General features: G+C 40.7%; 3 protein-coding genes across 3 annotated transcripts; 2 read left to right on the top strand and 1 right to left on the bottom strand.

The window, feature by feature from the left end:
* The first annotated feature begins 920 nt into the window (after positions 1-920).
* LOC104422168 (plasmodesmata-located protein 7) lies at positions 921-2,627 on the top strand. Its single transcript, XM_010034419.3, has 3 exons — positions 921-1,782; positions 1,923-2,036; positions 2,139-2,627. Exons 1-3 carry the CDS (start codon positions 1,032-1,034, stop codon positions 2,144-2,146), a joined length of 873 nt encoding a protein of 290 aa, XP_010032721.2. The 5' UTR covers positions 921-1,031; the 3' UTR covers positions 2,147-2,627.
* Positions 2,628-8,033: 5,406 nt separating this feature from the next.
* On the top strand, positions 8,034-11,923 carry LOC104422166 (probable inactive receptor kinase At3g02880). The gene is made up of 2 exons (XM_010034416.3): positions 8,034-9,944; positions 10,956-11,923. The coding sequence occupies exons 1-2, from the start codon at positions 8,603-8,605 to the stop codon at positions 11,600-11,602; spliced, it is 1,989 nt and encodes a 662-aa protein (XP_010032718.2). The 5' UTR covers positions 8,034-8,602; the 3' UTR covers positions 11,603-11,923.
* A 184-nt stretch (positions 11,924-12,107) lies between these two features.
* On the bottom strand, positions 12,108-15,590 carry LOC104422167 (ADP-ribosylation factor-like protein 8c). The gene is made up of 6 exons (XM_010034417.3): positions 15,197-15,590; positions 13,867-13,948; positions 13,754-13,786; positions 13,538-13,659; positions 12,672-12,833; positions 12,108-12,540 (listed from the first exon to the last, which is right to left on the bottom strand). Exons 1-6 carry the CDS (start codon positions 15,232-15,234, stop codon positions 12,423-12,425), a joined length of 555 nt encoding a protein of 184 aa, XP_010032719.1. The 5' UTR covers positions 15,235-15,590; the 3' UTR covers positions 12,108-12,422.
* Between the last annotated feature and the right edge of the window lie 4,076 nt (positions 15,591-19,666).

Genomic DNA, 19,666 nt, shown 5'->3' with positions numbered 1-19,666 from the left:
CGAGAAATTAAACGAAATCATAGGTGAATCTTTTGTTAGCCTGATGATCCAGTTCGGGTTATAACATTTTCAGCTTATGTAGTTTGGATAGCAAATTTTGCTTCGCTGGAGTTCGATACTAAATCAAGATGACATGGTTTAGATTTACTCTTTTAGAAAAGGCAACTACACTGGAAAATCCATTTCTTTTTTTTTTCTTATGTTAAGTTTAATTCATCATTTTCTGTAATTTTTTTTTTAGAATGCCACATGTCCTATTCGTGCAGTGAATTTTCTTACCAAGCATTTTTGTGTGCTTAAATAAACCTGCTAAGTTAAATAAATATTTATAGATCGTCGCATATTATTGGATACACCAATTGAATATACAAATCTTATATTATAGGCATTTCTCTTTTTTCTATACTTCGTTGGGTTCTTTATGCATGGATTTTCACTCTTCTATAACTTTGCATATCCTATGTTCGATTCCGCGTATGATTGTTAAAATATTTAATGAGTTTGAATTAACTTATTTAAGTGGATTTTGTTGTCATTACGCTATGACTATTCTAAAAGATGTCAAAGTGAGTGGCGTCCTTATCATCGAACAAGAAAATCAGCTTTGTGAATAAAGAGGGTTCCGCATGACTTTTACTTCCAATATCTTGTGCTAGTTTTGACTTATAGCGGTCGATACTTTACATTTTCTAATATCAAACATATTTCCTCCTTAAAAGCATGTAAATCTAACCTGAATGACATCATATTTACCCATTATGTACAAGATTGTTACAGCTTTTTGTTTTTGGAAAGGTAAAAAAGAAAAGAAAAAGACTTTTCCTCCCCTTTTCTTTTGCTTTATGCTACAGGACAACAGGATCTCCATCTTAATAATGACACGAGTACCTTTATAGTCTCACACTCTTCGATCCACTCAATTTACTTACATTCTTTTTTGTGTGGGTGTGTCTGGTGCAGATCCTCTCGCATATCCTCCAATCCTCTCTCTCTCTCGCAGTCACGCACGAACGCCCACGAAGCACAAACTCATGTTCACTGGCATGGCAAGATCAACTCTTGCTCATTCCCTCTTCACATTCCTCCTCCTCCTCTCCCTCTCGTTCATTCCTTCCCATGCCTTGTCTCCCGCGGGCACCTTCCTCTTCGGCGGATGCACCCAGCAACGTTACGTGCCTGGCTCGGCTTATGAGTCGAACCTCGACTCACTCCTCACCTCGCTTCTCAACTCGGCCACCTTCTCCTCCTACAACAACTTCACCGTCGAGGGTCCAAGCCAGCAGGATGTCATCTACGGCCTCTACCAATGTCGCGGCGACCTGTCGATGCCGGACTGCGCCGCGTGCGTCACGCGCGCAGTGACCAGAGCCGGCGAGCTGTGCTCGAAAACATGCGGCGGGGCCGTGCAGCTCGAGGGTTGCTATGTGAAGTATGACAATGATTCGTTCCTCGGAGTGGAGGACAAGACTGTGGTTATGAAGAAATGCGGTCCCTCGGACGGGTATGAGGCTGGGCCCATGGGCCAGAGAGATGCGGTCCTAGCGAACCTGGCAAGCGAGGGCGGGCTGTACAGGGCTGGCGGGTCGGGGGAGGTGCAGGGTTTGGCCCAGTGTGTCGGGGATTTGAGCGCGGGGGAGTGTCAAGACTGCTTGTCGGAGGCGATTGGGCGGCTGAAGAGCGAATGCAGCACGGCGAGCTACGGAGACATGTTTTTGGGCAAATGTTATGCGAGGTATTCGACCGGTGGAGCTGGACAACATGTGTATCCTCAAGCCCATGAGGGTGAGCTATTCTCTTAAAAGTATAGATTAAATCAATTTACCATATAAGATACCAACTCTTTCCTAGAAAAGGAGGATAAATTGAATGCAATTGAAATCAGCCAATCAATTGTCGAATTGGGATTTTGGAATGATTTGCAGGTAAAAGCCCTGATGAGGGAACAAAGACATTTGCCATCATTGTTGGGTTATTAGCTGGAGTGGCTCTCCTCATCATTTTCATCGCCTTCGCCAAAAAAGTTGTTGAAGGAAATGGTAAAATTTGAAATACCCATCTTCTAAATCTTTTAATTTTCTTCATCTCAACTGAATTTATCGATCATTCCATATAATTCAATGGCGTTTCTTCTCATGCAGGTAAGTGACTTTGCATCTCCTCCAATCAAAATCCCAAAGAACGCTTTGAATTGCTCTTGCTTTTGAGTGGCCCCTCCCTTTTGCTTCTTTATTTCCTCTTTTTTTCTCCTTATGATGACTGCTGTTCCCCTGACATTGCCTTTTGAGTACTGGCTTTACATGCAAATCATCCCAAAAAGCAAAAGATGCGGAAGCCTATGAAGGGCTTGGTGACCTTGGGAAAGATGGGAAATAATGATGAATGTTTTATGTCGCTATACATTTTAGTGAAAGGGGCAAAAAAAAAAAAGGTGGTGGCTTTGCTCTCCACTTCACATAAAGTTGCAGTGTCTCATCTGGTAGTGGAGGAGGAACTGTCCCTTTTATGCATGGTGTTCTGTTTACTTTTGAATTAGAGCCATCCCTCATCAGCTGTTGCTTATTTGTTGTGCATATAAATTTATGAGTTCTATTGTATGTGTAAGTAATGCAATTGCATTTTTCTTTTTAGACTTTTACTTTTCCATCACACGAATTGGGTCGAGGATTCTTGATTTATGTATAAGTGCAATTTACGTAAGTCAAAATGGTCACAATCTTGACTATTTCTCGTGGACTGGACCAAGTCATTTTGAATCTGTAAGTCGAAGTCGTATATTAATTGGACACGTGAGATTGATTCTATCTATCCGAGAGAGACGGAAATTATGCATTCAATTGTGAGCCCCCACTAGGTCCTCTGATATTTAAAAACCGTTAGAAAATTCTTAATTTCTATTCCATTTCGACTTAGGAGATAAATTTTGGCCCACTAAAATTTCCCAAAAGACGTGGCAAAGCCAATCAATTTTCCTTCTCAATTTGTTCCAAAGTTGACCAAGCTTGATAAAAAAAAAAATCTTAAAATCATAAAAATCCAGCTTCTAGATGAACAAAAATGCAAAACATTCAATATCTAACTTGTTGAGCACGAGAAAAGAGCAACTACAATCGCCGGAACAAATACGCTCGATTTAGTTGTCATCACGGGATCAAATTTTCCCCCACTAGGGGACAAAAAGAACGTCTTTAGACCTGCCCTTACACATAGCTAATGTGATCGATTGGTTATATCATATCGGCGACTATTGTGCATACGCAAAATAACCTCCCAAATGAATGTAGGAAACATTTAGACCAAGACAAAGAAATATCGACCATGTAGACAGAAGTTAATTCTGCACACATGGATTACCAACATGTGCATCAACTCATCGCCCTAAACTTTATTGGCACTTGGGCCCATGTAGTTGTTTTAAGAATGAAAGACGAAACAAAGCTGATCTCTCAATTTTTAAGGATAGCTTTAAAGATTGATCGATGGGAAAGCCGTATCTGATGCCCAATAGAACTGATCACGAGCCTAGTAAGGCGTTCGGGCCAGCCTAGACCCACCTAATCTAACAAGCCGGTAAGATAAGCTGAGTTCAATCGGTTAAGGTCCACCTTCGAGGTCACGGGCTAGCCTATAAGGTCACTTTGAGTGGAGAGATGTTATAACGTGGACACAGGATCTTCCGTTTCCAAATTAAGCTATCGAGCCCCTCTGAGATTTGGTTGACATAAGGTTGCCTATAGATAAGTTGATATATAATAAGTCTTAGGGATGTCTTTATATATAATTACTTTGGTGGGAAAATTACCAAAAAAGATCATAAACTTATTGTATGAATACCAATTCAATCATAATTTTTTTAATTTGATTAATTTAGTCATAAACTATCTATTGCTAATTTTGACCCGCACTGATGTGGACAATTTTCTAATTTTTTTTAATCTTTTACAATTTTTATTTTGTCTTTGCTTTTTTCTTTTCATTTCCTTAGTTCCCTTTTTTTCCTGTTGGTCGATGATAGATAGAGGTTAAGAGAAAAATATAAAATTTCAGAAAATTTTAGAAAATTACAAAAATTGTTCATGTTGGCCATTTCACATAAGATACCCAACGCCCATATCAAATATTTTTGGCTAAAATTAACCAGAAAGACCACATGGATAAATTATCAAAAGATTTAAGACTAAACTGATAATTTAAAAAAGTTTAAGACTAAATTGATATTTGTATAATAGGTTAGAGAATTTTTTTGATAATTATCTCCGGCGGTTACGATGAATTGGATAGAATTCTACGTGGCCCATTCATTTATCTTTTGTCTCTTCATAAACGCCCCGACCATTACCAAGCCGTCACCAAACGCAGAAGATCCTGTGATCTCATCTCCACAAATACTTAAGCAAGAAAATGAATTGGGCACGTGAAAACGTTCCTAAAGTCGCGCTTGATTATGAAAATCCATTGACGGTAGTCCCACCGGCCTTTGCGTTGCCAAACTCATTCATCAATTGGTCGGCAATCATTCGTCTCATCATTGTCCCGCCGAACTTCAGGAACAGCCTGAGCCTGCAAATCTCCAGGCCACGTCCGCCAGAAGCATATGTTCGTCTTGTCGGAACAGAAGATTCCATGCTCCCTCGCTCTTCTGGAGAATATATTCCCCTCCCTATTTTCAAATTGAGGAAGATCTTGAGCGTCCGGGAGTTGAGGGGAGGGGTTATTCGTGTTTGCAGGTGATGTTGCTGTCGTTTTTGTGTATTGTAGAGCACTGTACAAGTCGAACTGAGCGAGACATAAAAATTGGCGGGCTAGTCAATGGTGTCGGTTTAAGAAACACAAATGCGACTTGAAAATTAGTAGGGTGGCACAACACGACCCGCGAATTTCTTGATCAAGTTATGGATTTGGGGAGTGAGATGGTTGCATGAATCTGATGGGAAATATCCTAAGTTTCCCATAGGATATGTCGACAATTTACAACAATGTTGTCAAATCAAATTAAAATACATGTTCTTGTTAGGATTCGGCGCACAATTACAAGAAAATAAAAAATATAAGCAAGACCGTGTTCCTATTAGGATCGAGTGAGACCACTCCCTGCCTTCCTATCGATGGAAAATATGAACCACATCCCAATAATTTTTAGTCAATGAATTATCATCAAGTTAAATTATTGAAAGTGAATGACATGGACAATACAGTCTTTTAAATATTCGTGGTGAACGGATTTAGATGAGCCAACTTCATGTCTAGCAAGTTTGACATGAACACAACGCAATTATCAATCATGTCTGGTAGATTGGCATGAAATCAATCCAAATGTGATTAGCCCCGGTCAAACTCACCGATTTCAGTCGTTTTATTTAATCGTGCCGAGATCTAAGGAACAAAGAAGTAAGTTAAAAAATTTATCGCACCGAGATCTGAGGAAAAAAAGAAGTAAGTCAGAAAATTTATGGCACCGAGATATGAGGAAGAAAGAAGTAAGTTAGAAAATCGCACCAAAAGGACGCGCTTACCATTTCCCTACGCATCGGGCAAATTCTGGCCAGCGTCTGGTGGTCCTGGGGATGTTGACCAAAAGTCAACTTTCTTGGCTTCGTCATATTATTTTGAAACAAAAATCTCTTAATGCGGCAAGACAAAAAATTGGGTTGCATTTTTGTTTAATTGATAAGATATTAAATAAGGAATAAAATCTCGATTATGTTATCAAAACCTTTCAACAATATTCACTATTCCTTAGTGGGTAAGAACTTAATAAAAACTAGTATTCAATTTGTTATCTATTAATATATGGGATAAGTTCATTAGAAATCCTAAAACTTATCATGAAAGTATAATTGAATCCTAAAATTTGTAAAAAATGCAATCAAGTTCTAAAACTTATCAAATATGTGCAATTAAGTCCAAAAATTAGTACTATCAATTTTTTTAACGTAAAATACTAACGTGGTATTTTTAAATTAATTTCTCTCTCTTATTTGGCAATTTTTTTTATTGTTTTCTTTTTTAAATCTTATTTAAATCATATTAAAAAACTTTAAAAAGCTAATATTTTATTTTAAAAAACAAAATTAGAGAGGGAGAGAGAAGAGAGAGAGAGAAAAGTGTAGGGCAGGGCCATGCTGGTGGGGCGCTGCCACCACCCATCATCGGAGGGGCAGCAGAGGTCCTTGACCCTAGGTGAGGGTGTCCAAATCTGGGTATCGATGACATTGGCAGTCACCTAGAGCCAGCTGGCGTGACCAAACATTTGCTATGGAATGAAAAGAGTATTTTCACATATCTAATATCTTAATATATCTTGGGGAGGCCGAGTCATAAAAGCGAAAGGATATATTTCTAGATATCTCGTATCTTCCAAACATAGAGTATGTTACATAAAACAAATCTTTCCAGTAACATTCAAGAATTGACTGAATACCACAATCAAAGTTCTGTTTTTTTGGTCTTTTTTTTTTTTTTTTATAAATTTCAAGCTGATAATGCATTTCTTGACCTGTATTGCCGAAAGTGATGGTACGTATATGATTTGCCACTTTGGCTTATCACCTTCGCTCGTTGACAAAATTAAATTCTTTTAATAAAAAATAATTTGTGTCCAGCTCTTTCAACTTGTCAGGAGAATGGTGGGGTCCATGGAAAAAATTGATAGGTGAACAAAAGGTCCACCCAATTTATAACATTCATTGGACGACTAGCCTAGTGGACGGCCAATTTCTCGTATAGTTTCAATTTATAAAAGAGAAAAACAATAATAGATTAATTACAAACCTGCAGTTGCAAGCAGTTGTTGTTAGACATGCTAGCTCTACAGTGGGCATTTCACCCACCCCTATTCACCCCACGCGTGGATGGCTATTATATCAACCTATTCAGTGGTAGCCGGAGCATGCTCTGACGTGAAGTATACCTTTCCCATCATAGGACTCCTAAATTCCCCGTCTATTTTTATCTCCCTAATAGAGAGAGGATACATAAGAGAGCACAAGGTCTCCCACCCCAAGACAATTCTGCCGCATGATTCCTCCTTAAGCCTTTTAAGGAGTTTCAACTTGTCAGTAGAATGGTGGGGGTCCATGGAAAAAATTGATAGTTGAACAAAAGGTCCACCCAATTTCTAACATTCATTGGGTGATTAGCCTAGAGTACGACCAATTTCTCATATAGTTTGAATGTATAAAAGAGAAAAAATAATAATAGATTAATTACATACCTACGACCGACGACCTAACTCATTTGAATCTTGAGTGCTAATCAAGATTCAAGAAAATTAAGATTCAAGAAACGCTCAGTGCTGGTTATTATGGTGGCATTTTTTGATGTTAGTGCTGGAAAATTTGTATGGTGGGAGGGAATGCATCTTTTCTGTGTTAGCTTATACTAGTCTTCATGCCAATTATTTATTTAGGGATAATGCTACAAAAACTAATTTCGGCTATGCATCAGTCCAAAGTGGCTAGATGACCATCCTGATAGAATTTTGACGAATGGTACTTTTGAGGCCGTGGGTACGTAATTGGAGTATTGATGTCCCACGAGAAAAAGCTCACGACTTTCTATGAGACTTTCATTATGATAGTTTTAAGGGGATTCGTTTTTCTCGAACACTACATGTATTTGAATCATAATTGAATCGTGATGGAACTATGCTAGAAGGTTTATTTTTGGATATCACCAATAAGTATCTGAGGGTATTAGTAGGATGAAATAACGGACATGGACATATCCCGGGAGATAGTTCATATCTTTTTGATAGGATCTTCCCCCAATATAGTTAGTTTATTTTTATCTATCACGATATGAATTCGAATGATTGTATCTACGCATTCTTTTGAGATCGCTCCAAAAAGCACAAATTTGCACTGTTCAAAATGGGAATTTCGTTTTTTTTTTTTTTTTTTTTTTTTGAGGGGGGATTGTCAAAGATCGTTTGGTGGGAAGACGGTGGGTGCCGAGATGGAGGAACCACCCGCCCAAGTCAAAGCTGGAAGTAATTAAGAAAGCGATTAGCTCCTCAATCGAACTAGCAATTAGCATGATCCCGAAATTAGATTTAATGTGGGAACGAAAGCGGTCCAGCTTGCAGATTTTGTCCCCGTCAAACAATGTTGGAATCTGCACAAGACCCCCGACTCCATTCGGAACGTTCTTCGTCCCTCCATCCAGACTCGAAGCCTTGTCTTTTTCAAGCTCCGACACCATATAAAAATAACCCAATTCGTAAGTCCCGATCACCCCGGCGGCGACGATACAAGTCGTGGTCCCGAAGCTGATCGGCGAGGAAAAGAAAAGATCAAAACCGGCGCCCCGCGCGATCGGCGGGCGGGAAATATTTTAAGGTTTTTGTAGGGTTTGTGCGTGTGGACATTAAAGTACTTTCCGAAGCGACGAGGGACAACGAGATCGAGGAGGGTGTCGTAAGGGGTAAAAAAACGTGCAAGGAATTTAATGCTTTGAGGAGGAGGATGTGATAGCGATCGAGAAAAGGTCCGCGGTTGATCTGCGAATTCCCGTTCGGCCTCCGCTGCGAAAGAGGCGATTAGAAGCAGTGCAAAGGAGGGATTTTTAAACAGAAGATCGCCGCCGCCGCCTTCGTCGTCCGGCGATGGTCTTCGTCTCCCTCTCTCCTCGGCCCCCGAGAGTGTCCGCGAGACTGTCTTCTGGGTACCCGCCAAGAATGTCCTCCGTCGCCGCCGCCGCCCCCCTCCTCCTCGTTCTTGCGCTGTCCTCCTGCTGCTTCTTGGACGTCGCCCGGTCCGATCTCGACTCCGACAAGGGGGCGCTCCTCGCCCTACGCTCCGCCGTCGGCGGCCGCCCCCTGCTCTGGAATCTCTCCCTCCCGCCCTGCGACTGGACCGGCGTCTTCTGCGACTCGGCCCGGCAGAAGGTCATCGAGCTCCGGTTCCCCGCGATGGGCCTCGCCGGGGGCATCCCGGCCGGCACCATCGCCAACCTCACCCAGCTTCAGACCATCTCGTTTCACTCCAACTCGCTCTCGGGGCCCCTCCCCGACCTCGCTTCCCTCTCCGAGCTCCGCAACCTCTACCTCCAGAGCAACTCCTTCTCCGGCGGGCTGCCGCCCTCCCTGTTCGCCCTCCCGAACCTCGTCCGCCTCAACCTCGCCTCCAACAAATTGTCCGGCGAGATCCCCCCGGCGTTCGGCAACCTCACCCGGCTCAAGACCCTGTTTCTGGAGGATAATCAGTTCACCGGGCCGATCCCGGACCTGAACCTGACCCTCGACCAGTTCAATGTCTCGTCCAACCAGCTGACCGGGCCGATCCCGTCAGCGCTCTCGACCAAGCCACCGTCCGCCTTCGCAGGGAACTCGCTCTGCGGGCCCCCGCTCCAGTCTTGCAACGCCACTGGCAACGGCAATAAGCTATCCGGCGGAGCCATCGCCGGGATTGTGATCGGCTCCGTCATCGGGCTCTTCCTGATTCTCCTCGTTCTTATCATCTTGTGCCGTCGCAAGAGCCGTGGCGGCGGCGAGAAGCCCAAATCGCTGGAATCCCAAGCGGCCAGGGGGGCCGAAGCCGACATCGCGCAGACCCGTGAAGCCAAGAGCGTCGGCGAGCCCAAGGCAAGCAGCGCCGCGGTCATCAGTGGCGACAAGAGCGTCAACAAGAGCTTGGTGTTCTTCGGGAAGGGGGATGCGGTGGCGGCGTTCGACCTGGAGGACCTGCTGCGGGCGTCGGCGGAGGTGCTGGGGAGGGGGACGTTCGGGACGACGTACAAGGCGACGCTGGAGACGGGGATAACCGTAGCGGTGAAGAGGCTGAAGGACTTGAGCGTGGGGGAGGCGGAGTTCAGGGAGAGGATGAGGCAGACCGGGGCGGTGGAGCACGAGAACCTGGTGGGGCTGAGGGCCTATTACTACAACAAGGACGAGAGGCTTCTCGTTTACGAGTACCTGCCCATCGGAAGCCTGTCCGCGCTTTTACATGGTGAGCATCCGTACACTCGCCTCTTATTCTTCTTCGCTTTTCATCATCTGTTTTCGTGTCTCCGTTGTCACGGTTTCTGCATACATCAGTAAGTGCTAAGTGCATGTTAGTTCGCAACCTGAGCTGACATGGGTTTCATCAAATTCCTGAGAGAACTCGTCACTGTCGCCGATGACAGGAGATGTCCACATTCGTTAACGAGATTTCATCTTTAAATACCCATGTGAAAACGCTTTTCGATGGAGGGTGATTTAGTCTTCGGTGTGTAGTCTAAGATGCAATTTGAGCACCTCGAAAAGCTAAGGATTGAATAATCGTTTGAAACATGATTCATGTCCTAATCCACCTGAGCTCTGGACTTAAAGTGATTGTAATAGTTGCTTTTAATCCTCGGAGATGTAGTAGCTCCCTTTTTACCTGCATTTAGAACACCACTCTGAAGCTGCTATTGCGGGACTTCAGCGAGTTGTCTGATGCTCTTAAAGAGACCTCATGGCTACGTTGGGATTCGAGTTCTAAATCCGTAATTTTCGGAGTTGGGGGAGGTTGACTTCCATGGACAGTTCTAGGCCGCACATAGCTAACTTCTTACCCTGCATTATTCGCTTTGACCAAAGCCTGGAACGAGTCCCAATGCTGAACTGAAAGTGCAGCGTTGGACCATGCGTTACTTGTTATCACTGTCATTTTGATGTAACCCGCTTCAATTAACATTGTGTAAAACCCCAAGCATTGCTCTTTTCAAGAACACCATGCGATTTACCGTCCACTGGAGATTCCTTCATGTTCAATGCGTGCAAATGCTCTGGCTTTATCGTTGTCTCTGTTCGTCATGCGTATGTATTTCCCCAGTCCGGGAGCATCAACAGGCTCGCATGAACGGTATCATTACATCACTGAAAAAATTCTCGATCCGTTGGTTGGGATTCGACTAACCACGAATTCCTTAATCCTATCTTGCAATTCTGCAATTCGTCGTCTTCATGCGCTTTCTTTGCCCAATGTTCGCAGGAAACTCCGTAGTCGGCAGGACTCCACTTAATTGGGACACCCGATGTGACATTGCCCTTGGTGCGGCCCGTGGAATCGCCCACCTCCACTCCCAGGACGCCGTGACATCCCACGGCAACATCAAGTCATCCAACGTCCTCCTCACCAAGTCCTATAAAGCCCGGGTCTCCGACTTCAGCCTTGCTCCCATTGCGAACCTCATTGCAGCTCCCAACCGCATCGACGGCTATCGCGCACCGGAGGTGACGGACTACCACAAGGTGTCTCAAAAGGCCGATGTGTACAGCTTCGGGGTGTTGCTGCTAGAGCTGCTGACAGGCAAGGCGCCCACGCATTCGCTGCTGAACGAGGAAGGAGTGGACCTCCCGAGGTGGGTGCAGTCGGTGGTCAAGGAGGAGTGGACTGCTGAAGTGTTCGACGACGAGCTACTCAGGTACCAGGATGTCGAGGAGGACATGGTCGAGCTCTTGCAGCTTGCGATGCATTGCGCTGCTCAGTACCCGGATAAACGCCCTCCGATGGCTCAGGTCGTGAACAAGATTGAGGAAATTTGCCGTTCAAGCATGCTGCACGAGCAAGAAGAGCACAGTGGTCATCGGATCCCAGTCGATTCAGGCGCGGCGGCGCCTTCTTCTTCATTCGACTGATGAAGGATCATCAGTTACCTTGGCAATTGCGGTCGGAACATTTGGGCTGTGTATTACGAGTGATTCATTGCTTCATTTTTTTGTTGGGCATATATATTTTAGATGACTGGTTTATTTGACCTTCCTGTCGTCAACGTGCAATAAGCCCCTTTTTTTTTCATTTTTTTTTTCATGGTAATAGTTTACTGACTTTCAATTTTTCTTTCTATTTACAAGCAAAAGGTCATGTTTGTAAATTTTGTATCAAACATTTTTCTGTCATGAAGACAGTACTGTTGCTAAATACTATTGCCTCAAGGTCCTGGCATAGTGCTCGAATCAGTTCTGGTATTTTTTAGGGATAGAGTTGAAGAGCATACTTATACATTCTGGCAACACAACAAAGAGAAGTAATGCAACAGATGAAACAAGGGACACAAAACAAAATGACTTGCTCTATTCTCAGCAAGTAGTTGCAACTTACCGTGAACAAATCAAACCTGAGTATGGTAAATTGACTTTGCTAGGTAAATTGACTTTGCTAGTGATGCGGGAGCATCGGATCCCACAAGCCCAACGAAAACATATCATTTCACAGTGATGTTGATTTAAATATCGGAAAACGATACAAGGAGAACTTGCTTCTACAGTTCAGATTCTGTACGGAAACTCTTATTAGGGAACGCAGATAACAAATGATAATTTTAAAAAAAGAGAGAGAGAGAGAACATGTTCCACCGCGAGAGAGAGGCTTTTGTTCGTGGTTCCACTCCCGAGCTCAAATCATCTAGCAAAAACCACTCTTCCATCGAACCCAAAAAGGTTTAGGCCAAACAGTTGCTCACTTTGCAGTTTTAGAGTGCTTAATGAGCCAATCAATCACAGCATCTATGTTGACGGAATCCTTGCATGAGATCATATAGCAACACACCTCTCTGTCTTTGATTGATTCAAGCCCTCTGCAAATAACGAGTCATGAAGTTAATTTAAGAAACAAACGACCCTCTGATTGTTCGAGGCAACGGAGTACAACTTTTCTTTTTGGTTGTAAAAAATGCATAACAATTCGGGTAAGGTTTGACAAACTCACAGTTGATCTACCAATGCCTGCTTCGAAAGAGCTTCTGACTTGTCAATTTTGTTACCGAGCATCAGAAGAGGAATCCCAGTCAAGGAAGGCTTAATCAAGAGATCGTGCAGCTCACTTCGTGCTATAGGTACACTGTCTCTATCAGCAGCATCGACTACATATCTGCCTTTGCACATGTCAAAAGATATATGCAGAAAAGTGAATCCAGCTGAAAGACCAGTTAAAAAATCAAAAGATTTCACTAGTGTAGCATAATCCATCATCACCAAAAATTTAATTTACCACTAGAATAGAGGAACAAGAATAACTTGCAGATCCAAGCAGCATTCATTTTTTTCAATGAAATTTTAACATTAGTTCCTCATATAGTCTCTTTCAGAGAACCAGCACGACATGTTAACAACACAAGTAACGGAGTTTCTCATGGGATGAAATTATTAATCATTCATTCAAACAAACAACAGTAGAAAAGGCAATTCTCCTGCCATCAAAAGGATGGACCGTTCCTTGGATAAGTCATACATTCCAATTAAGATGTCTCCTTCATAGTTCTAAACAAGCAAGAGGATCCTGAACGTGTCCTCAAGTGCAGAAAAAACTTCTAAGAGTCAAGCAGCAACAATTCAAAATGTTTGGCCCAGATCATCAAAGCTTTGACAAAACTGTGGATTCTAGGCCATGATGCACACAAGGATTTCATCCATCCTGTTCACTAAGCATTCCATTTCAGTACCCTAATAAACATCAAACTCTTGTGTGGAGTCATATAAATAATCAATTTGCGGCATACGGAGAAGATTCAAAAGTTACTTTTGCATGTGATTCCAGCACGACAATTGAAAAGTGAAATCGCAAGGAGAGATTACACAATTGCAGAGACCCCGCGGCAGTAACGCTCCCACATGGTGCGGAACCTCCGCTGCCCTCCAAGGTCCCAAAGTTTTATTGTCACATTTCCTTTTGTAACTTTTCGCATATTGAAACCAACCTGCATATAACATCATAAACAAATTACTCAAGGAAATTTCTCCTAACATTCAAGTGTACTCAAATTCAGAGTAATTCCAAAAGCAAACACTGACAGTTGGTATCATGTCTTCACTGTAGCCTCCTGTCTGTCAAACATCAAATCAGAATGTCAAGAACATGTAGCCAATATTGTCATAAAGAGCATAAAGAGTTTGCATCTACTCACAGCAATAGCATTTACAAGAGAAGTTTTTCCAGCATTCTGAAGACCTACGAGGGACAGTTCCATTTCTTGTTTGAAAAACAAGCTGCCATGGCCAAGACAAAGTCAGCAATATACAAAAGATGCAGCATATAGAAGATAATATGTTGATCTTTGTGTGGATTCAATATATGATAAAGGTGTGTCCTTTCCTTTTCTCTGAAGCGTTTGCATGATAAGAGGAACACAGCTGGATTTTCAGATCCGACCATTTACACGAATGCATGAGAGCTATTTTTGCAATCATCAATTGTTGACACTACACGCAGGGCTTACACCTGCTGAATCCTAAAAGTAGATCCTCCCATAAAAGTGTTGTTCATCACCATACTCCAAAAAATGTGGCATTAGAAAAGAAGCATCACAAAATGATGGACTATTCAAATAATTAAAAAATGCAGATGGTAAGTTACTAGGAAGATAACGCAATAATCATGTCTCATGCACAAAGAAGAGTGTTCCATCATCAAATTTCCAAAATTCTGGCTATGCAAGTCCGGCTAACCCTACCTTAACATGAAAAGTGTGTAATATGAATCATTATAAATTAGAGTTGCTGGGCATAAGCTGAGGCGGTTTTTACTGCTTATAGCTTCCACCCTAAGTGTGCAAAGTTGAGCCGGGTCGTGTCGGGAGTTTTTTTCCTCATAAAACTTAATTTATCTTCCACCGTGAGTGTTCAGTTTCATGTTAGGGAAGTTGAAATTTAAATTTGATTCTTAAACTCTGCTCACAACTCATCTACTGCTTGACTATTGAATTTGATGGGAGTCAAATTCTAACTCAAGGATAGACCACTCCACATTAGGCTGTTCAACCATACTCAGCATCACCTTCTACAATTGGAGAGGGAAAAACCGATATGCAAGTAGGTCAAGGACTGTTCCTAATGCTAGAAGCAAGAAATATTAAAAATAAAAATAAAAAAATACCAAATATAGGGAGGAAAAATGAGAAATCAACGAGTCATTGTTTGGAAGTAGCACATGAAGTCATCAACCTCAAAGGTCAAAGGTCATCAAGAAAATCAGCGCATGAAGTCACCAACTCCAGGGCGCCATAAAAAAGTTGAAATTTTGAGCACCAAACCGGACGCGGTTCAGCTCTCGAAATCTACTCCCGACATATCCAAAGACCCATCACCAATACGCAAGGACATACGAGCGCATAAATAGTATACAGCCTTCTACACCAAATCAAGAACCTCACCGCCAAATGCATACAGAGGTCTCTGGCAAGCAGATCGGCGGAAGCAAAACAAGAAAAAAAGAGCAAGGAGCGGGAACCCAATTACCTCCTGAGCCAGATGAGAAGGGAATCCCAGAGACCCATCTCCTCAAAATCGGAAATTGGATCGGAGGGGGCGATCACTTGTGTTCTCTCGCAGGGGGGAGGACTGCAAGAAGGACGAGAAAAGCCCTAATTTTTTGGTTGGGGGGAGGAAACAGGGCGAGCGAGAAGAAGTGCGATCGGGGGAAGCTTCGCCGACCTAGCGATGAAGCGAAGGTATATATCTGTCGACGCAGCGGAGGAGCCTTGCGTCGCTGCTCTGCTTTGCTTGCTTCGTCTGTTGTCTTGCTCTGCTACTTTGTCCGAATAACCGCCGTCCAGGTCGTGCGAGACCTTACTTTTCCGCAACCTGTCTCCTCCCTGTGGCCAGCCAAGTCTTGTGTCCTAGGAAATTGTCCTAACGGGATCGTCCGCGAGGATAAAAGGAAGGGAACATGGGTGAATTTCTTTTTATCTATCTTTTATTTGGTGAAATACCGGATGGGATGTTATAAAGAGACTTTTGCAAATAAAAAGGAAAAGTTAAAAATTACTTCAAAGGTCAAAAAGGAATATACGAATAGAGGGGGAGGGGAGGGGGGTGTTGGTGTACATGACGGCGACTGCCACTATGAGTCGCCTTTAATTGTCGCAACGAAAAGAAGGGAATCATATCAAGATTCAAATACCAATCGATGCACTAGACTTAAGAGCATTTGCAATCCAGTCACTACATTTTGATTTCAATCATCAAATGCACTGAACTTTCAAACTTTTTTAGTAACTAATGCATTTTGACATGAATCCAACTAATTTTTTTTACTAAACGTTGAACATATGCCATTGACACAACATTTAATCTAAATGGAACTTGTCTAATTAGTCCTAAAAAAAATTATTGCTCGAATACAAATGCAGTTCTAAATTTTCTAATTCTGTCATAAATGTTTACGTGAAATTCTAATAGTCATTTCAACCAAATTTAGTTAGAAATCAATGACGTGGCGGTGTAATTATAATATAGTCATTTTGGCCAAATTTTGTCGAAAATTGGTGATGTGGCATGTAATACATAGGACGATCGATGATGCATGAACCGCCACGTCAGCCATTTCCAACAAAAATTGGTCAGAATGACTATATTGGAATTTCGTGTGAATATTCAGAACTAAATTAATAAAAATTTAAAAGTTTAGAAATGAATAATGAATTAACATCTATACAATAATTTTAGGATTAATTGAGTAATATTTCATCCAATCTAATGCTGTGTAAATTAAATGCTAAGAAAAAATTGAAAGTAATTTCATTGACAATCAATTGGTTGCTCAATAATGCAAAGGACGAAAAAATAAGTGGTGATTCATAGCAAAATTGTGGCAAGAAGATTTCATAGACTTTTTCTATGAATCCAAGAGGCACTTGAATCAATGTTGACACTTGAATTTATACCAACAAATCCAGAAAGACATTTGATCTATAGACCATAACAAGTCAAGATTTCAAACACAATTTCGAGATTCTAAGCTTAATTGGGTTGATCAACATTCGAACATGAATTTAAGGCTATGGATAACTTTTTAAATGGTATATTTAAAATTCCATTAGGCCAAAGAAATTCAATTCAAATATCAATTTGGGTCCAATTAGGATAATTTGAGAAAGTAATCATACAATGACTAATTGGGACTAACAGGATAGGGTAGGTTTAGCCCAACGAGCTGAAGCCCAATGAGGCCCAATAGGTTGAACATATAAGAGTAGCCAAGCTTGCAAGGTACTTTGAAGAGAAATAGAATAATTAGGAATACTTGGGTCAACCTGATTTGACCAATGTTGATCTAAGTTATCCAAATCAATACAAAAGTCAACTAATTACCACCCACGAACCATATGGCCAGCCCCTCCTTGCAATAATTACTAGGGTTACTAGGGAATTAGGGGTAAGCATCATTCGAGTGGGCAGTTCCTACCCTAGATACAAGAATCGTCAATAAAAAACCAATTTCAAAAAATTTGAACCGATCCCACCAAGTTTCGTATGTTAGCACTATAATATACAACAAAGAATTACACAATAAAAAGAATTGATTCTGGAATAGTTAAAATTACACCTCATTAATGACACTTCTAGCCAAAGCTAATGAATCGACAATATTAGTATGTTAGGAAATACGTAAGCAAGAGAGCACACTCACCAAACTTGTTATGAATAGGCAAAAGAAAATAGTGATCCAAACTAAAAACTAGTCAGTAGCCTATATGTGTTGAAATATTTTAAGCTTCAAGAAGTTGTTAAAATACACATACACAACTCTACTGTGAACATTTGTCACTAAGGAACTTCAAGAAAATGAGTGAATAATCTTATTGCTTGTTGTACATAAGCACTTTCTCACAAGTTCATCTAGCAAAGTAAATTAGACAACTTTACAATGATACAACAATGCGACCCAAAAAATAAAATAAAATGACACAAAGACCACAACAAGATTTGCCACAAAAGTTCACAACTTGTGAATTGTGATTCACTTCAAATGTACCCGTAGTCTACATTATATATAACACGTGGGAGTTTGTTGTAAGTTCGCTAGAGTAAGCACGCAAATAAAATAAATCAACTTCTATAAATGAACACGAATCTCCTATTCGCAAGAATAACAAGAGCAAACAACTTCTCAAGCTTTGAGAGCTCTTTAAACTCTAAGTTCCAACCTCCTAAAAACAAAACAACAATAAGAATAGATGATCACTCAACATCAGTTTTATATTAGAATTACTAGAAATTGAACTAAAACAAATATTAGAAAATCTCACCACATATATTCCTTTCACTTCAACTTGTAAACTCTTTATGCCGTTAATCTCCATGCTAACAAGATCCATATCTAACAAAAAGAAAATACTAAATAAAGCATTCACTCATTAGGTATATAAAAGAATTACAAGATGAAAAGATATGGACTTACCCAATTCAAATTTTTCAGTATTCTCAATGTACTCATCAACATTAATCGGCTTGAGAATCGCTCTTAATTAATCTTGAATAAAAACCAAAGTTCCATGTGTCTATGAGTCAAAGAACTTCAAAAGCCATCGAGCACACAATCAAATGGACTAAGAGTGACTTTAAAGCAACCGTAGTTACGAAATTAGACAAAATATTCCAAGCTATCAAAGATATGATTTTGAACTTTTGGCCAGCAATACTACTCCACATCAAAATATTAAGATCATGAGCCTCTTCGAGTTTAGCTTTATGATACCAATCAAGATTAGATAAGTTGGCCTCGGACATCTCTTTCTCCTCATTAAGAAAGGCTTTATACGATGGTCTTGCACATAGAAATCAAAATAAAAAAATTTCCCTTCATTTCCCTCATCACAATAAGATCACAACTATTATTGATACTACTAGAACTCACAAGTTCATCACCCAATTTTTGTCATAAAAAGTAAGTAAATTCAAACAAACATTTTAAGGCATCAAACATCTTGTCAACTTTCATACTAACATCATAAATATGTCTACAACAATACGTCACATAATTCACTTTTAAAAAAAAAATCTAACGTTAGCGCAATCAATATTATCATATTTGCTTTTTGAAACTCTCATAATGTTTGTCAAACTTATCTTTAATTTCATGGCCAAAGCTATTACCCTAGGATCCATAGCATTCGTTGCTTCTTTCAGATGATTATACAAAGAAGCTATCTCTTGAAATAATCATTTGAAGTGATATACAAAATCTCGAACATTTTTAAAAATCTCAAAAGAATTATGGCATTTTCCTAATCAGCACTATTTGGAGTATCGAGTGAATCTTAGTTGAGAAAAAAAGATCATTTTCATCTATTCTTTTATAAGTTTTTGTTAGCTTTATGATGTGTCCAACCTTAAGTAAGTGGAGTTACACCTAGTAGAGACAACAAGATGAAATGAATCCTTATAAGTGTTCCTGATTTTCTAAATACAATCTTGAATGTTTTAGCTCTCATAGGAAAACTCTTCATATACCTAACTATATTTCGAATATGCGCAATAGAAACACGTACCTCAACCAAGCCATTACTCACAACAAACTTCACCATCTAAGATTAATAGGCTATCTCTTGAAAAAATTTCTTTTAAATAACCAATGGCAACAACATTCGAACTAGTATTATCTATAATGATTGTTGACACTTTTTTCATTATTTCCCAATTGCAAACGCATTTTTCAACCATTTTCCTAATATCTGTACCCTTGTGACTAGGTACCACTACAAAATTGATGATTTTTTTTGTGCAATGTCTAATTTTCATTAATAAAATGTGCAATAATATATAAATAGTTCAAATTATAAATGGAATGCATGCATTGATCATGAGTGCGATACTATAATTACGCTTACAAAAAGAAGCCTTGAATTTTTTTTCATAATTAAAAAACAATTTCATGCAATCTTTAGACATTACAAATCACGACATATGCTTAAAGAGAGATTGTAA

This window comes from Eucalyptus grandis, chromosome 10 (genome assembly GCF_016545825.1).
Source record: "Eucalyptus grandis isolate ANBG69807.140 chromosome 10, ASM1654582v1, whole genome shotgun sequence".
In the NCBI taxonomy this organism is placed as follows: Eukaryota; Viridiplantae; Streptophyta; class Magnoliopsida; order Myrtales; family Myrtaceae; genus Eucalyptus; species Eucalyptus grandis.
Note: the sequence above shows the minus strand (reverse complement) of the source record. Positions and strands in the feature narration are given on the sequence as shown.